The sequence below is a fragment of the Pinus tabuliformis genome, chromosome 2_1 (assembly GCF_031772625.1).
Source record: "Pinus tabuliformis cultivar Carrire ecotype Pingquan chromosome 2_1, CPIR1, whole genome shotgun sequence".
Lineage (NCBI taxonomy): Eukaryota > Viridiplantae > Streptophyta > Pinopsida > Pinales > Pinaceae > Pinus > Pinus tabuliformis.
The window spans coordinates 776,250,952-776,267,051 of NC_142299.1; the positions used below are offsets into that span (position 1 = coordinate 776,250,952).

The following is a 16,100-nucleotide window of genomic DNA, read 5'->3' on the forward strand; positions in this document are numbered from 1 at the left end:
TTATCTTTGGAAAAAGAGTTACTTTGTTGATTGTTGTAGAATTAATTTCCACTTGTTGCTTGTCGACATTGCTACTCTACATAGTTGTACGAATCCATTGGATAGTTGTGCAGATCCACAAAAATCAATCTTGAACCACTACCAACCATGGAAAACATATTACAATTTATTGTTTAATTGTGGATGCTGAATTTTCCATGTGCATAAATTTATTCTTTTACAATTTCATATGTTTCGATTCAATTAGGGTAGCTATAATTTATTTTTCGGCTATCTCAAATTTTGATTTAAATAGTTTGAAGATAAAGGAGGCGGTTTGTTTGTGGATATGAGTGTACATTTAATTTATAACACAAGATTTGAAGATCTCCATTGAATATATCATGTATCTAGGAAGTCAAATATTAATAAAATACATTTAGGATGTGTTTTGACCAAGTTTTTATAACTAGCATCTCTCAATTCAAATTTGACATTCAAAGGCATCTTAATTTCAATGGAAGTTAACAAATTTGGGAATTATTAGACAATGTTAGTTTGAGTTGTTAGCAAGGATCTTGGAATTATATCTGAGTTGCTCATTATTAACAAATTGTGGAAACCACATGAGAAACTTGTGGATCTACATTCATTATTTATTTAGTTTCAAGCAAAAATATGTACAAAGTAGAGTTCCTTCTCCATTCTACGGGAAGGACTCTTGGATTACAAGTCCAACTTATGATGGAATAAATTATATTTTCCCGATTTTCATTTTAATTTAGATTATAGTTCTATAATTTCTATAGTACGTAATTGCAATTAACTTATTTATGTTGTAGATTAGTAGTAAGTAAATTGATGTTGTAGATTAACTTATTCAATTAAATTATGCGCTTTAATTAATAATATATTAATTTATAGTGTAGATTAATTTTGCAAGATTCACTAACTTATTTATGTTGTAAATTAGTAGAAGTACTCTATTCTATGACATCATGGGTTTGTGACTAGAGATTAGAGAATTGTTTAGTGTAGGATGTTATTTTTATTTCCATTGGCTACAAACACAATGTGTTTAATTGTTGGTTGTTATTTTTATTAATTCTTTGATTGACACTATGATTCCCTTTTCTCAGAGGAATATCAAACAAACTAATGCAAGATAAGAACTTGTAGCTCACACATACAAAGCACGACATCTCACGAGCATTTTGACCTAGGTTTGGCAATTAATTGTATGAAATAATTAATTATTATGGTGATTATTTAACTTGACATAATGATCACCATTTATTTTCACCACAAGAATTGATATCGAAGATCACCCATTGTAACAAGATTTTCCACAGGCATAAGCCAAAACCCTTAGCCACAAAGGTGTCCCCTTGAAGCCAAACTTCTATAATACCAAAATGTTGGTTTTATCCTTCTACAATTAATTTCTACAAATATATTCTTAATAACAACTAAAAATATGTATTGGCACACAGACACACACATTTAACACTACGATTTTACCTGATAACCCCAAAAATGGGAAAAATAGAAAGATTTTTCAATATATTATCTCTTTACAATGTTAGAGTACAATATGTATATCCCACAACATCCATAAACCCCTAATCCATTGATCATGGATCAAAATATAATAATTGGAAATTGAAAATCATGGTTTGAAGAACCATGCACCAAAAAATTGCTAAAAGAGAAAAGTGTATGCAAAGAACGACAAAAAATGGATGTAAAAACCACCCTTTTTTAAGGAATTTTCCCCTAAATTCCTTGTCGCACCTCATGCATATGAATCACGCATGGTGTTATTCATGCAATGAATATGACACTTACCACACATCCCTATAATATTTAGTCTTATTGCACAAGAATAGGAATCCTTTTTTTCTGCATTAAGATTTCCAAATAGGGGATGATGGAGGCATAAGGCCCATGCATGGTTTACTTTTATCTTTCCTTTTTAAATTTGTAGTTGCTTTCACATTGTGACTAGCTTAGGCCATGATATTTTGAATAGAGGAGTTGCCCATTGCATCCATTTTCATTTGCATTCTCAAAACTTTTGATCTTTGCATCATGCTTGATTTCACACGTACATTAACCTATTTTCCACCTATGCCCAAATCCTAACCCAACTATAACTCCCAACCAAATTGATGCCCGGAAATATTGCATGTCCAATGGTTCAACCCACCATTTCACTTTCCTTTTTTTTCTATTAGTTAAGGGGTCAAGTACTTTGATCGCATGTAGCAAACATTTTGACTCAAATATCACCTTTGCATATCAAGTCATTTCCCTTGGTATAGAGAGATTAACATTGGTTCCAGTTTCATTAAACATTGATTAGGTGGCAACTCCACTTCCATTTCCAATCTCCATCCTTCTCCCAAAATGACCCTTTGTTTGGGGATATAATTAGTACCATTGTCACTACTTTTGCTATTGAGGAGTTACTCATGTTGTTGGTTTTAAACTTTTGATTGTCAGTTTTAAACTTTTGTGTGTGTAGTTTTAATTTGCGTCTATCTATAACAAGGGTTTTTAATTAAAATTAAATATCTAATTTTTTTTTTTTTCTTTTTCAGGGTTGATTGCATACCCTAATGTTGAGTTTGAAGGCTAGAAATCATATCAAGAGATAAAAACAATAAAGGTCACCTAGAAATTAAAAAAAAAAACATGTATTTCAATTTGATATTTGAGATAGAGGGTCTTGACCCTTCCTCCACTTTGATAGATGAAAAAAATCTATTAAGAGAGAAACTTAGAAATTTAGTAAAGGAAAAGTATAAAATCTGAAAAAGTTGAAGGTAAAATTGATAGCTTAAGAAAGTCAATTGTCACTCCCCTTCAATGAAATTGCAAGCTCCCTCTTACAAATGGAATTAGTCCCTCTTCCAAGAAAATTCAATTACTAAATCAAATCGAAGGCAATATTCCTAGTTCCAAGAGGAATCACTGCAATCACCCCAAGAGAATTGCTAAATCACTCAAGAGAAATGGGCTAGCTTATTGTCGTTCACTCTTGGTATGCAAAATCCAAGGTGACTTTAAAAGTCAATATGAGAATAGGGTTAAATTCACTTTCGTAGGTTTTTTTCCAAGGATTTTTTGGGGAAAAATTGAATAGGGGAGCCCATAGGCCCCCCATTTTGTGAAACACATATTGTGTGTTGATAAAAAGTTTCATTTTGCATTTCATCATTTTTTACAAAATGGGGTACATGATGAAACATTTTGCTAAGCAACCCCCATCCTAGAAACATATGAAGCATGGGAGGTGCACCCATGACCTTGCGGGATGCATTAGTGTGGAATATTGTTATATTATGCATGAAATTAGTAAACATAAAGACCAATGCCTCCATGCAATAATCATTTGCCACCTCCGCTTGCATTTCCATTCTACAAGCATGCCAACCAAGCTATATTATAATCGCAAGTAGTTTTTTTTCAAGTTGATAAAACCTATCATGTAGTTATGAACCAACAACAAAGACAAACATCACTAGCTATTATTTGCAAATGCAGATTGACTCATCACTATTATTCAAGGAAAACCACACCACTTGAAATACATTGACAATAGTTCATAAGCGGGTGGAATTTCAATTTTGCTAGATGCCTCTCGATTTTGAGCTATTAACCCATTTCTTTGCAATCAAAGAAAACCAACTTTTAACCATTCAAAAATAATTTTAAATTTTACTTCAAAACCAACTAACCATTTCAATCTAGATAATAACTCCATAAAATTTATCATTCAAACTACTACACTATAATCTGTCCTACATTTAATCTTAATTGTGTACATAAAACTAAATGTTATTTCATTAAACTTGAAATCCTATTCTCTTATTTATAAATTAAAATATACACATTATATTAAATAATGTAATAAAAGTAAAAGATTCTTTCCAAGGTCAAACATTATAGGTAAGGAGACGGTAAGGTGCATTGACAAATGCCACCCATGCTCCAATAATCAAATGTCATGCGTTGTGTATGACATGATAGTGAGCCAATTTTCTAACAATTTCTTTTGACATGCTAATCTTAACTTCTGTTCCACACTTTCACCTTATCCGTGGACTATGAAATCTTGCAAACGCTTTAATAAGGTGGCATTAAATTGGGAATTTTTGACATGCACGGTATTGCTATTATTTTTTCCCCGTTGTGAAAGCGATTTATTGTTTTCAAATATTTATGGAATATTGATCTTCAGTGAAGTGAATATTAAAATAAGTTTGAAAAACATGTTTGAAAGATTGTTGTTTTATGTATATTAATGGTCTTTATTGATTAAAATTTATATTTTTTTTGTTGGGTTTTCGAATTTAAAATTATGATTTAAGAATATATATTGATAAAATTTTAAACATTTTTCTATAATCTAATATAATATGTCGTGTAAATTTGTAAATATTAATATAATATTTAATAAAGAGGTGAATTGAAGATAATGTAGTGGAAATTTTTAAATTTAAATAATAAAATTTATTATTTATAAAAAATCATTATAGAGGATTAAAATTTAAATATTTATTAGTTTTGATATATTTTTGGTCTTGTTTTATTAATATGTGAAATGGTTTTTTTTTGTTAGTAAGATTGTGATTTATTTTTGTCTAAAATGCATATTTGAATGTATAAATGGATTTAACACTTTAAAAAAGCTCTGAGACAATAAATTTTGCACTTAAATGACTTAAATTTATGATTCTTAAAAAACTCTATCACATTTTGAGTTATAAAAAAAGAAGAAGAAGAAAAAAAACCATTCCATTTATGAATTAGATAAACTTTATATATCTATATCTATATATATGTATATATGATTATTGAAAGTACGACTATGTTTAGATATCTGATGTATAAGAAGAAGTTTTACAACATGGAATCCAAGAGGCTCCCAAAAAATACTTCTAGCTTTAGTCAAAACCCCCACTTTCGCCTCAAGCGGGTGGCATAAGGATATCAAGTCTTCGCTCAACCATTAGGGAATTAAGGAGGAGATCATTATGGGAAGCAAAGATAGTGTTAAAGATACTATTACCTCCAATTTTAAGGACAAGCTCTCGGAGGATAAGGAGTTGGAGGGTAAAAAGAAGCTAAGACACTGTAAGGAGGTGATCAACCCCACCCTTGATAACCAAAATTATATCTCGAAGTGAAACGGTGCGGTGGTCTACTCCCAAGACTCCTTGGAACGATATAATCTCTTAGATTTGTGATACTAAGAAGGTGGAAGATGAAAAACACTTCCTTTTAGACTGAGCGACTCTTACTCACATCTGCTCTCAATTCCCTAACATCTGCCACACTTCCAATCTTCTTGACTTATTAAGCCAGCGCAACTTCTTGGAGTGCTTCTTCCCCTTCTCTTTGATAATAGAAACAAGATTTTGAAGAACCACACTTAGATTATTTTTCTTTTCTTGAAGTTGGATATACCGCATTGGTCTTAGTGGATGTTAATCATCATCATCACCATCATCATTTAAATTCAAATTATTTAATTATGAAAATTTTATTAAAATTACTATTTTTTATTATTCAAATTATATTTTTAGAGTAGTTTAATGAGGCCAAAATTTTGCCCACAAAATAGTGAAAATTCTGGCAAGATTTTGACAAAATCCGACAAAAATTTTGGGAAATTTAAGTTACAACTCTAACGCCTATTTTTTTATTAAAAACAATTTTTTTTTTCTTATTTAGAATTTCAATAATCCTTCTGAATGAAAAATTAAAAAAAAATTAATCAATTAATAAATAATAAATCCACATCATAACCTGCATGGTGATAATCATCCCTGGTATGCTGACATGGGCGTATCATAATGGTGATGCGTAGACTAAATGAATTCGCAACAAATGATGGAAGTGTTCTTGCAATGAAATTTCGTGTGAGAAAATTTATACCTTGCTTGTCAAACACAATTTCAAATTTCATAGCGTACACTCAATGTACTCTACTTGCTGTATTTTCAAATCCTGGCCAAGCGTAATATGAAGCCATCGCGCTCCTGAAACGAAGGATTCGAGCCTAATTGGGCTTTGATTTCATTTCATTTGCTTAGCTACCATTGAATTGCAGCAGTAGCAAAGATGTTGAGCCTGAATCTGGACTTGATACTGGTTCCCACAGGCATTCTTTTCATGGTGGCCTACCATATCTACCTTCTCTATAGAATCATCAAGCATCCCAATACTACTGTAATAGGATTCGAAAACGGCAACAGGAGAGTCTGGGTACAGCAGATGATGGAGGTGAGCATACTCAGGAAACCCCCTATTATTTTTCATGGATTCATGCTCTGCTTTTTCTTGATTTTGATAGGGTTTTAACTTTTGAATTCCACAATTGCAGAATATGCCGAGCAATACCGGACTGGCTCTTCAAGTCATAGCGAGCAACATATCTGCCGCGGTTTATCTCATCAGTCTCTCCATAACCCTCAGCTCTCTGATCGGCACCTTGGTGGGCGCCAGCACAACCAGCAGCAGCACCGGGAGCACCAAAGGCCTGGTAAATGTAATAGTCTTTGGGGATAAGAGCGCCTTTACGGCTTCTGTCAAATATGTGAGCCTGCTGGTTTGTTTCTTGACCGCCTTCATGTCACATGTACAGTGCATTCGTTATTACATTCATGTAAGCTTTTTGATCAGCACGCCGCATTCAAGTGTCCCGGCCGATTACATTGAGAATTCCGTGATCAGAGGCAGCAATTTCTGGTCTCTGGGATTGAGGGCTTATTACTTTGCTTTCCCGCTTCTTCTCTGGATCTTTGGCCCCATACCCATGTTTATCTGCTCACTGGGAATGGTCTCCACACTGTATTTTCTTGATTCTACCGTTAATCCCATCCCGCCTTTTCCAATCAAGTCGTCCTCCTCCAAGTCTATGGCAGGGGCCGTACTGGATATTGGTCGCGGGATCGAATCCGACTCTGGGCTCAATCAGTACAGATTAGGTAGCTTCCTTTAGTTGCAATGAATAAAGTCCCACTTACCTCAGAAATCGTTTTTAATTTATGCTTTATATTTGTAATAATCTTTGATAATACCACCATTATTTTTTATGTGGATGTATCCTCACTGTAGCGCAATCTGAAAGCAAGAAGGGTTTTTGAAGCAGGAACTTGCGTGGTGGCTCGAACCTGGAATCTGTTAAAAATCATGCCGTGCTGTTATCTGTTTCACTTTAGTTTTATGATTGCTTCCGTTTTTAGCTTTATGGAAATTTTATTTTGAAAACCAAGATGGAATCAGGTAGGAGAGCTTTATGAAATTGTTTATTTTTAGAAGTAACCTAAAAACTATTTTTCCAGGTTACAGGAATATATTTCAATGTTAAATGTTATTATAAAAATCTAAGATTTTATTTTAATTATATTTACAAGTGATATTATTTATTGTCAATTGAATGTAGTTTAAGTAGTTGGGAAGATTTAATGATAACTTCTTTACCAAGTTTAAGTAGTTGGGAAAGTTTAATGGTAACTTCTCCACCAAGTTCAAGTTTCATTGACATAATATCTAAGACTTGTTTGTAATGTTCGTAATTGCGAAGGTTTAATAATAATTACTCCACCAAGTTAAAGTTAAAATTTCATTGACATAACACATGATATTCTTTTATAATATTCTATTAAAAATTTCCAATATAATATTTATCTTAACTATATTAACTATATATCATTTCCTTTATTTTTACAAATATTAGAAAAAAAAAATCTCTTTAAAAAAAAATATCATCTTTATCTATACTATTTAATTAAAAATTATTTTTTTTTATTCTAAAATAAAATTAAAAAATACATAAATAATTAAAAGCTTATTTTAAACCTAAAATATTAACCACACAAGATCACATGTATATACAAGAGTTGAAAGCCCACCACGTGTAATAATTAAATTAACTTAAATTTTATTATCTTCTTAAAAAAATATTATTATTATAAATTTAATTTTAATATTTAATTGATTATTATTCCAAATATATTTGCTATTATAACCACACAAGATCACATGTATATGCAAGAGTTGAAAGCCCACCACTTGTAATAATTAAATTAATATAAATTTTATTATCTTCTAAAAAACATTATTATTATAAATTTAATTCTAATACTTAGTTGATTATTATTCAAAATATATTTGCTATTATAATTAGGTATAGTTTTTAAGACTAAATCGTGATTTCTTGATTAAAATATGTTTTTAATAAATAAATAAATTGATTCCAGGGCAATTTTATTTTGCAGATTACATAAACTTAAAATTTTAGAAGATCATTGAAATTTTGAACAAATTTAAGAAATAAAAAAAAAAAACCAAAACAACTTTATAATTTTTTTAGGATGAAGATTCTTGTTGTCCATAATATGATTATCGGAGTTTCGTGTTTCGTTTTGGTGAACATTGTAACAACTACACCTAACTTATCCCATGTGTGTGTACACAATTATAACCTTTTATATAAATAATACTAGATGTCGAGACTTCAGTAAGGATAGTGTATGGGGTCCTCACTGAAGTCTTGACAACTACTATTATTTATATGAAATGTTATAATTGTGTGTGTGTATGTGTGTGTATCTTCACATATTCCCGACCATTCCATAGGCAAGTGTTATGCTTGCGGTGGCCCCCATGCCACATGTGCACCCCTGACACCAATAGAAAACAACCACGTCGCTTGCCTTGATGGTTCTCACCAACATCACATAACAAATGTGCAGGCTCTGGGTGGATCCCTGCACATTCAATAATGGAGCCATCGCACGTTGATTCTGGCAGGGTAATGTACGAGGAGTTTATGAGGGAGATCACCCCCCAGAATGGCGATAAGAGGAAGTCGTCGATCACCAAATCAACGACTCACAATTATTTCGACAGGTCAAGCTCCTTTTCCCAAATCTAAAATAGGCACCCCCTAGAAGCGGTTTTCAGTTCCGGTGAAACCTCTAGTGGCGCATAACAACTAAAATGGGGCCCATTCTCCCGACTTCCTCCCTCGACCAATAGAAGTCGGCCACGACTCCCGCACTTGGGTCCCACTAGCCCCCATCCACCACGTCACCCCGGTTCCATTATCTTGCCATTCTCTCTTTTTCGTGCACCTCCGAGATGGAACCTCCTGATCATGTGGAGGTTGTGGGCCATCCCTCTGCACTCCCTTACTTCCGATTAGCCCACGAGGTGGTGGTACCATGTCACCCCATGCCTAATCATCCCAACGATTTCTGATTAATCCCCCTTCCGTGCCTCTGGGGTGGGAATCACCAGGGCACGTGACCTCGTCCCCATTATCCCAACACCAATATCATTCTACCACATTGCTCTGGTGCAATGCCTTTGCGGTCCCACCGTCCACTAGTCTCTGGTGCCAATAGAAATTGGCCACACAACCTCGCTTTACAAACCTCACCATCCATTAACAAATCTGACGACCAGGATTGTCAGCGGTAGATCAACGACTTGCACGGGGAGTACTCCTCCCCACTAAAGCCATAAGCGGGGGGGGAATGCGCCAAGATCTCCATTGTTGATCTTAAAATTTTGATCAACTATGTGCACTCCCCTCCTTGCTGAGGTCACCCCAGCGGGTGTGCATCGTCGATCTCCAACGGTGATCCTCCACCATTGATCGACGCACATGGCCCTCCCCGTTGACTCCACTGTGGCACAACGCCATTCCATGTTGCACCGGTTCTCCACATCCTCTCGGTGCCTTCCAATGTGGCATACGTTGACAACCAAAGGTCCACACATAAATTTTCCTAACATGCTTCGTTGTGCCAATGTGCATATATATATATATAAACTCTTGAACAAATCCACGGTTCCAAGAGGTCTAGTCTAGCATAATTAACATGGGTTCTCCTCCTCAAACCCACTATGGCCAGAGCTTTCATTATTTCAGTGTAACAATGGAGTTAGGTGCTTTAATTAAACAATGAGAGCACAGTGCATTCATCATCCATTTTCAGCTCAACCAATGAGTTAAGAGGATATTTACTTAGTAGAGGTTAAGATGTCCTCTCCAATGCTCACCTGCACTATCAACCTACTTAAAATTCCACAATACCCACCGCACTATTATTAATACATGTACAATTATATACATATATATAAACATATCCCTGCATACATATCAATTGACTAAATGTTCAATCATAAAAACCATTTTAACAAAGTTTCCATTCATTTTCGGACTACCACTATAAATAATGCATGTTTTAAGCAATCAATGCAGCATTTAATTTCAATAGATAGAACATAGACCAATGTCTTTAACCAGACTGATCTTTTCGAAGTCAAATTATTATAAGATGCAAATATAGTGATCACAAGCTTTTCTCAACTATTGTTGCATTCAATTCAACTAGAATGAGACATTCAAACATTAAAATAACAGGTATACAAGAACACTTATCTTAAAAAGATATGGGAAATTGAGTCTTGCAGAAGGACTCTCCACCCTAACTTAGACAACTGCAGCTAATCTCACTTGTCGCTGTCAACCCCGAGCTAGATTCCAGAGTTTGAGGAGTCCTACTTAGGAAATCAAACACTGCCAGCGAATGAACTAGGAACTAGGGATGTTGCTATCTCTTTCCACAACATCATTGTAGCACAACTAGTGCATCGAGGCACTATCGTTCTACCCAAAATACAGGGGTTCTAGGATAAAAGACCAAGTGGATAACCAACAAAGAGTTTTCAGAAGTATTTCTAGAAGTGTTCCTCCACCCCAAACCTCAAGGATTTATGAGAAGGATCATTTCCACCCTCTGGGTCATGGGGGCTCATGAGGCAATACCTCCTCACCTAAATGTTTCCTTCCAGACCCAGCTCACCAGAAACGCGTTCCCTCCTCTGCTCTGTTATCGTGCCTCTCGAATGCTTGAATGGATGAGTGTCTAAGTGTCTCAGTGTGTGTCCCTAAATGGAATCGAACTACCTTCTTTTCTCCTCTTGCCCAATGTTTAACTATCATTTTCCTAGTTGATAACACAATCCACTTCATTAATTCTCGTCCTCTCAGCCTTTTAAGTGTTCTCCGAGGAAGCACAGTTTGTTTACTTCTCTTGCAGCCCAATTTAATTCATAAACTAGTTCACTAAACACACCAACCAACCTTTAATGGTTGTCAAAACAGTCCAAACTTCCTTCACAAGGTAACCTTGACTGTCCCAAGCAAGCAACCTCCTCAGCTCTGGAATTTGTGTCCCTTGACTCAATCCCCTTTTAACTTTTTATCTCTGTAAAAATATTTACATTGCATTTTCATGAGAGAACCATGGTTGGGGTTGTCACAAACCCCTCCCCCTTGAGGGAACATCGCCCTCGGTGTTCTTCTACTCATATGCAACATAGGGAACAAAATAAGCACATATTTTTTTTGGAGCTTTATATTTACATGTCTTTACAACATTTACACATATTTACATGTCACACATTTACAGTTGCTTGCCCAAAATCTAAACAATTATAAAATATATTTTTTTATTAGATCAACCGCTTTTTGTTGCTCTTCTGTAATTTCCTGGTGCCTTTGCTACACCAAATCCGGCTTGGATGGGGGAGGGGGGGGCGAGAGTGTGCACCAAGATCTCCGTTGTTGATCTTAAAATTTTGATCAACTATGTGCGCTCCCCTCCCTGTTGAGGTCACCCCAGCGGGTGCGCACCGTCGATCTCCGACGATCATCCTCCACCGTTGATCGACGCACATGGCCCTCCCCGTTGACTCCACCATGCCACAATGCCATTCCATGTTGCACCGGTTCTCCACATCCTCTCGGTGCCTTCCAATGCGGCATACGTTGACGATTAGAGGTCCACACATAAATTCTCCTAACATTCTTCGTTGTGCCAATGTGCATATATATATATATATACTCTTGAACAAAGCCACTGTTCCAAGAGGTCTGGTCTAGCATAATTAACATGGGTTCTCCTCCTCAGACCCACTGTGGCCAGAGCTTCCGTTATTTCAGTGCAACAAAGGAGTTAGGTACTTTAATTAAACAATGAGAGCATGGTGCCTTCATCATCCATTTTTGGCTCAACTAGTGAGTTAAGAGGATATTTACTTAGCAGAGGTTAAGATGTCCTTTCCAATGCTCACCTGCACTATCAACCCACTTAAAATTCCTCAGTACCCACCACATTGTTACGAATACACGTACAATTATATACATATATATAAACATATCCCTGCATACAGATCAATTGACCAAATGTTCAGTCATAAAACCATTTTAACAAAGTTTCCATTCTTTTTCAGATTACCACTATAAATAATGCATGTTTTAAGCAATCAATGCAACATTTAATTTTAATAGATAGAACATAGGCCAATGTCTTTAACTAGGTGTTAGGCCCCTATAATACTAGTGTAACCCCTTATTGTTATTAGTACAACCCCCTTATTATATTGTTGTACCCATGTAGTCCCCATATTGTTATTATTGTGCCCCATAGAAGCCCACTATTGTTATTATTGTGCCCTTACATTATTATTGTTATGTCGGCTTTGATTATATTATGACCCCTTAGACTCCTATATATAGAAAGGAGGTCTTGTCATTTGTATCATCTAAGAATTGTTCATTTGTGTAATGTAAAGGAGGTTGCCCCCTCGAAGAGGCTTATTTCTAAGGCGTTGATCTATCTTTTCTATCTTTTTGTGAGCTGGTTTCCTAACATTTGGTATCAAAGATTTAGATTCTACGGTTTCGCTGATCTAAATAGATCGTCGTGGAATTTTCGCTATAACTTTTTTCTGCGACGTTTCAGAAGCGAAAAAAAACCCATTTGAGACGAAATGACGCTGATCCTCGGGTTCGAATTGCAGAGCTTGTCTCGCTATATTTTCGGAGATATGATCGAGGAAGTTAGGGTTTTTGCAAGCTCCAGAATTCAAGCTAAAACAAGGCATCGTGGGATTTTCACTTTAACTCTTTCGCTACAAAGTTTCAGAAGCTAAAACAAAAACCCACTTGAGAAAAAATCGGTCTGAACCTCTGCTCCGAATTTCAGATCCTGTCTCGCTATATTTTCGGAGATATAGTCTGAGGAAGTTAGGGTTTTTGTAGACTCCCGAATTACATTCTAAACAGGTCACCTTGGGAAAATCGTCATAACTTTCTCTCTGAGCATCAGATTGAATTTTCGTAAGAAGTTACAAAAAGAGGACAGAGTGTAGGTTTTTGGGTACCATTTTCAGAACCTAAGGTTTAAACAGTGATCTGTGGCATGTCGTACAAGTTTGCTCTACTAAACAAGTCTATACTCAGGTCATCGTGGGAGATTTGGCATAACTCTTTCTTGGATAATCAAATTCTAATCAGACTTGCGGGGTTAGAAAGAGAACTCGGAGAGCTACCGCAGAAAGAAATTTTAGAACATGGAGATCTGAAATTACAGAGTTACAGTCATTTCAAGATCGAGCTCCTAAAATCAAGAAAAATTGAGATGAGGAAGTTTGATGGCAGGGATCCGGTAAATTGAATACTACAGATGAAGAAATATTTTGATCTACATGGTGTACCACTGTTACAAAAGGTATGTATTGCATCTTCATATTTAGAACAATATCATTTTTTATGGTATAAAGGGCTTTGTTCTCGTAAACCACTTGTTACGTGGTCAATTTCACAGAGGAAATTATAGCACATTATGAGGATACAAAGATCAACACCTTCTTTAGAGCAACACCACAACAATTGGAAGAAAAAAGAGCAAAAGGGCTTTGTTACAAAGTGGAAAGAAAAATTATGGCAAGTCTACCCCTCACAACTATAAAGATGGAAGTGTTGCTTCTACTAGCTTTCCACAACCTACAAGGGTTACACCACAACAAATGGAAGAAAAAAGAGAAAAAGGGCTTTGTTACAATTGTGATAAAAAATACATTAAAGGTCATAAGTGTGCTGAGAAGAAATTGTTTTACATTGATTGTGGAGAGGAGGAAGAAAAGGATCAAGAAACGTCAAAAGAAGAGTATATACACCATGGACCAACCTCAGAGAAAGAAGAAATGAATCCAACCATATGTTTTAAAGCATTAGAAAGAATTACTACTCCTCAAACTCTTAAGATAGAAGGACATATCAAGAAGAAAAAGGTTCAAGAAGTGAAAGAGCACATCAAGAAAGAAGAAATGAATCCGACCATATCTTGTAATGCAATGGACAAAATTACCACTCCTCAAACTATCAAGATAGAAGGACATATCAAGAAGATAAATGTTCAAGAAGTGAAAGATCACATAGAGCATCAAGAAATGAATCGGACCATATCTTGTAATGCACTGGAAGAAATTACCACTCCTAAAACTCTCAAGATAGAAGGACATATCAAGAAGAAAAAGATTCAAGCAGTGAAAGGTCACATCGAGCATCAACAACAAGTTCTCCAACTTTTAAAGGATAATGCCACTTTGGTGCAGAATCAAATGAAACAACAGGTAGATCAACATCGAAATGAAAGAAGTTTTGATGTAAGCGATCGAGTATTTTTATGGTTATATACATACAAACAAATGTACCTCAAGAAAGCTATTTATGAGAAGGAAATGTTGGCAATACTACACGCACTTGACAAATGGCGACCTTACCTAATGGGAAGACACTTCAAGGTAAAAACAGATCATGATAGTATTAAATACTTTTTATAACAAAGATTATCCTCTAAAGAGCAACAAAAATGGGTCACAAAGATGTTGGGTTATGACTTTGAAATCATCTACAAAAAAAGGAAGCAAAATGTTGTGGCAGATGCACTCTCAAGAAAGGATGAGGATATGGAAGCATTGTTATGTGCCATTTCTATTATCCAACTAGAGTGGATAAACGAAACAGGGTATGAATGGAAGAAGGATGAAGAAGTGTGGTCACTCATTCAAAAGTTGCAGAAGATCCTAGTTCAAACAATATTTCCAGAACTTGACGAGGAAGGAAAAATCATATTGGAGCCTGGAGTAGTCACAAAAACAAAAAACCGACATCTACGAAATTGATTAATTTCAGAGTATCTCATCAAGTGGAAGAACTTACCTGCTGAAGATTCCACATGGGAGGATAAGAATTTTATATAGAAGCATCAAGAACTACTCAAGTGTTGAGGACAACACTTTTTGAAGGAGAGGGGCATGTTAGGCGCCTATACTACTAGTGTAACCCTTTATTGTTATTAGTACAACCCACTTATTATATTGTTGTACCCATGTAGTTCCCATATTGTTATTATTGTGCCCCATAGAAGCCCACTATTGTTATTATTGTGCCCTTACATTATTATTGTTATGTCGACTCTGATTATATTATGACCCCTTAGACTCTTATATATAGAAAGGAGGTCTTGTCATTTGTATCATCTAAGAATTGTTCATTTTTGTAGTGTAAAGGAGGTTGCCCCCTTGAAGAGGCTTATTTCTAAGGTGTTGATCTATCTTTTATATCTTTTTGTGAGTTGGTTTCATAACACTAGGTTGCTCTTTTCCAAGCCAAATTATTATAAGATGAAAATATAGTGATCACAAGTTTTTCTCAACTATTGTTGCATTCAATCCAACCATAATGAGATATTCAAACATTAAAATAATAGGTATACAAGAACACTTATCTTGAAAAGATCTGGGAAACTAAGTCTTGGACAAAGGACTCTCCACCCAAACTTAGACAACTACAACCAAGCTCACTTGTCGTTGTCAACCCCGAGCTAGATTCCAGAGTTTGACGGGTCCGACTTAGGAAATCAAACACTGCCAGTGAATGAATTAGGAACCAGGGACGTTGTTATCTCTTTCCACAACATCACTGTAGCACAACCAGTGCATCGAGGCACTATCGTTCTACCCAAAATACAAGGATTCTAGGATAAAAGACCAAGTGGATAACCAACAAAGAGTTTTCAAAAGTATTTCTAGAAGTGTTCCTCCACCCCAACCCTCAAGGATTTATGAGAAGGACCATTTCCACCCTCTGGGTCATGGGGGCTCATGAGGTAATACCTCCTCACCTAAATGTTTCCTTCCAGACCCAGCTCACCAGAAACGTGTTCCCTCTTCTGCTCTTTTATCGT

At 35.4% G+C, this 16,100-nt stretch overlaps 1 protein-coding gene across 1 annotated transcript; it reads left to right on the forward strand.

The window, feature by feature from the left end:
• The first annotated feature begins 5,902 nt into the window (after positions 1-5,902).
• LOC149202877 (uncharacterized) lies at positions 5,903-7,183 on the forward strand. Its single transcript, XM_089400062.1, has 2 exons — positions 5,903-6,273; positions 6,374-7,183. Exons 1-2 carry the CDS (start codon positions 6,112-6,114, stop codon positions 6,989-6,991), a joined length of 780 nt encoding a protein of 259 aa, XP_089256188.1. The 5' UTR covers positions 5,903-6,111; the 3' UTR covers positions 6,992-7,183.
• Positions 7,184-16,100: the final 8,917 nt, after the last annotated feature.

Bases quoted from the DNA above. Each gene is read 5' to 3' on its own strand.
- LOC149202877 (XM_089400062.1), top strand. From the start codon at position 6,112: ATGTTGAGCCTGAATCTGGACTTGATACTGGTTCCCACAGGCATTCTT. The intron at 6,274-6,373 runs GTGAGCATACTC...CCACAATTGCAG, and splicing joins GGGTACAGCAGATGATGGAG to AATATGCCGAGCAATACCGG.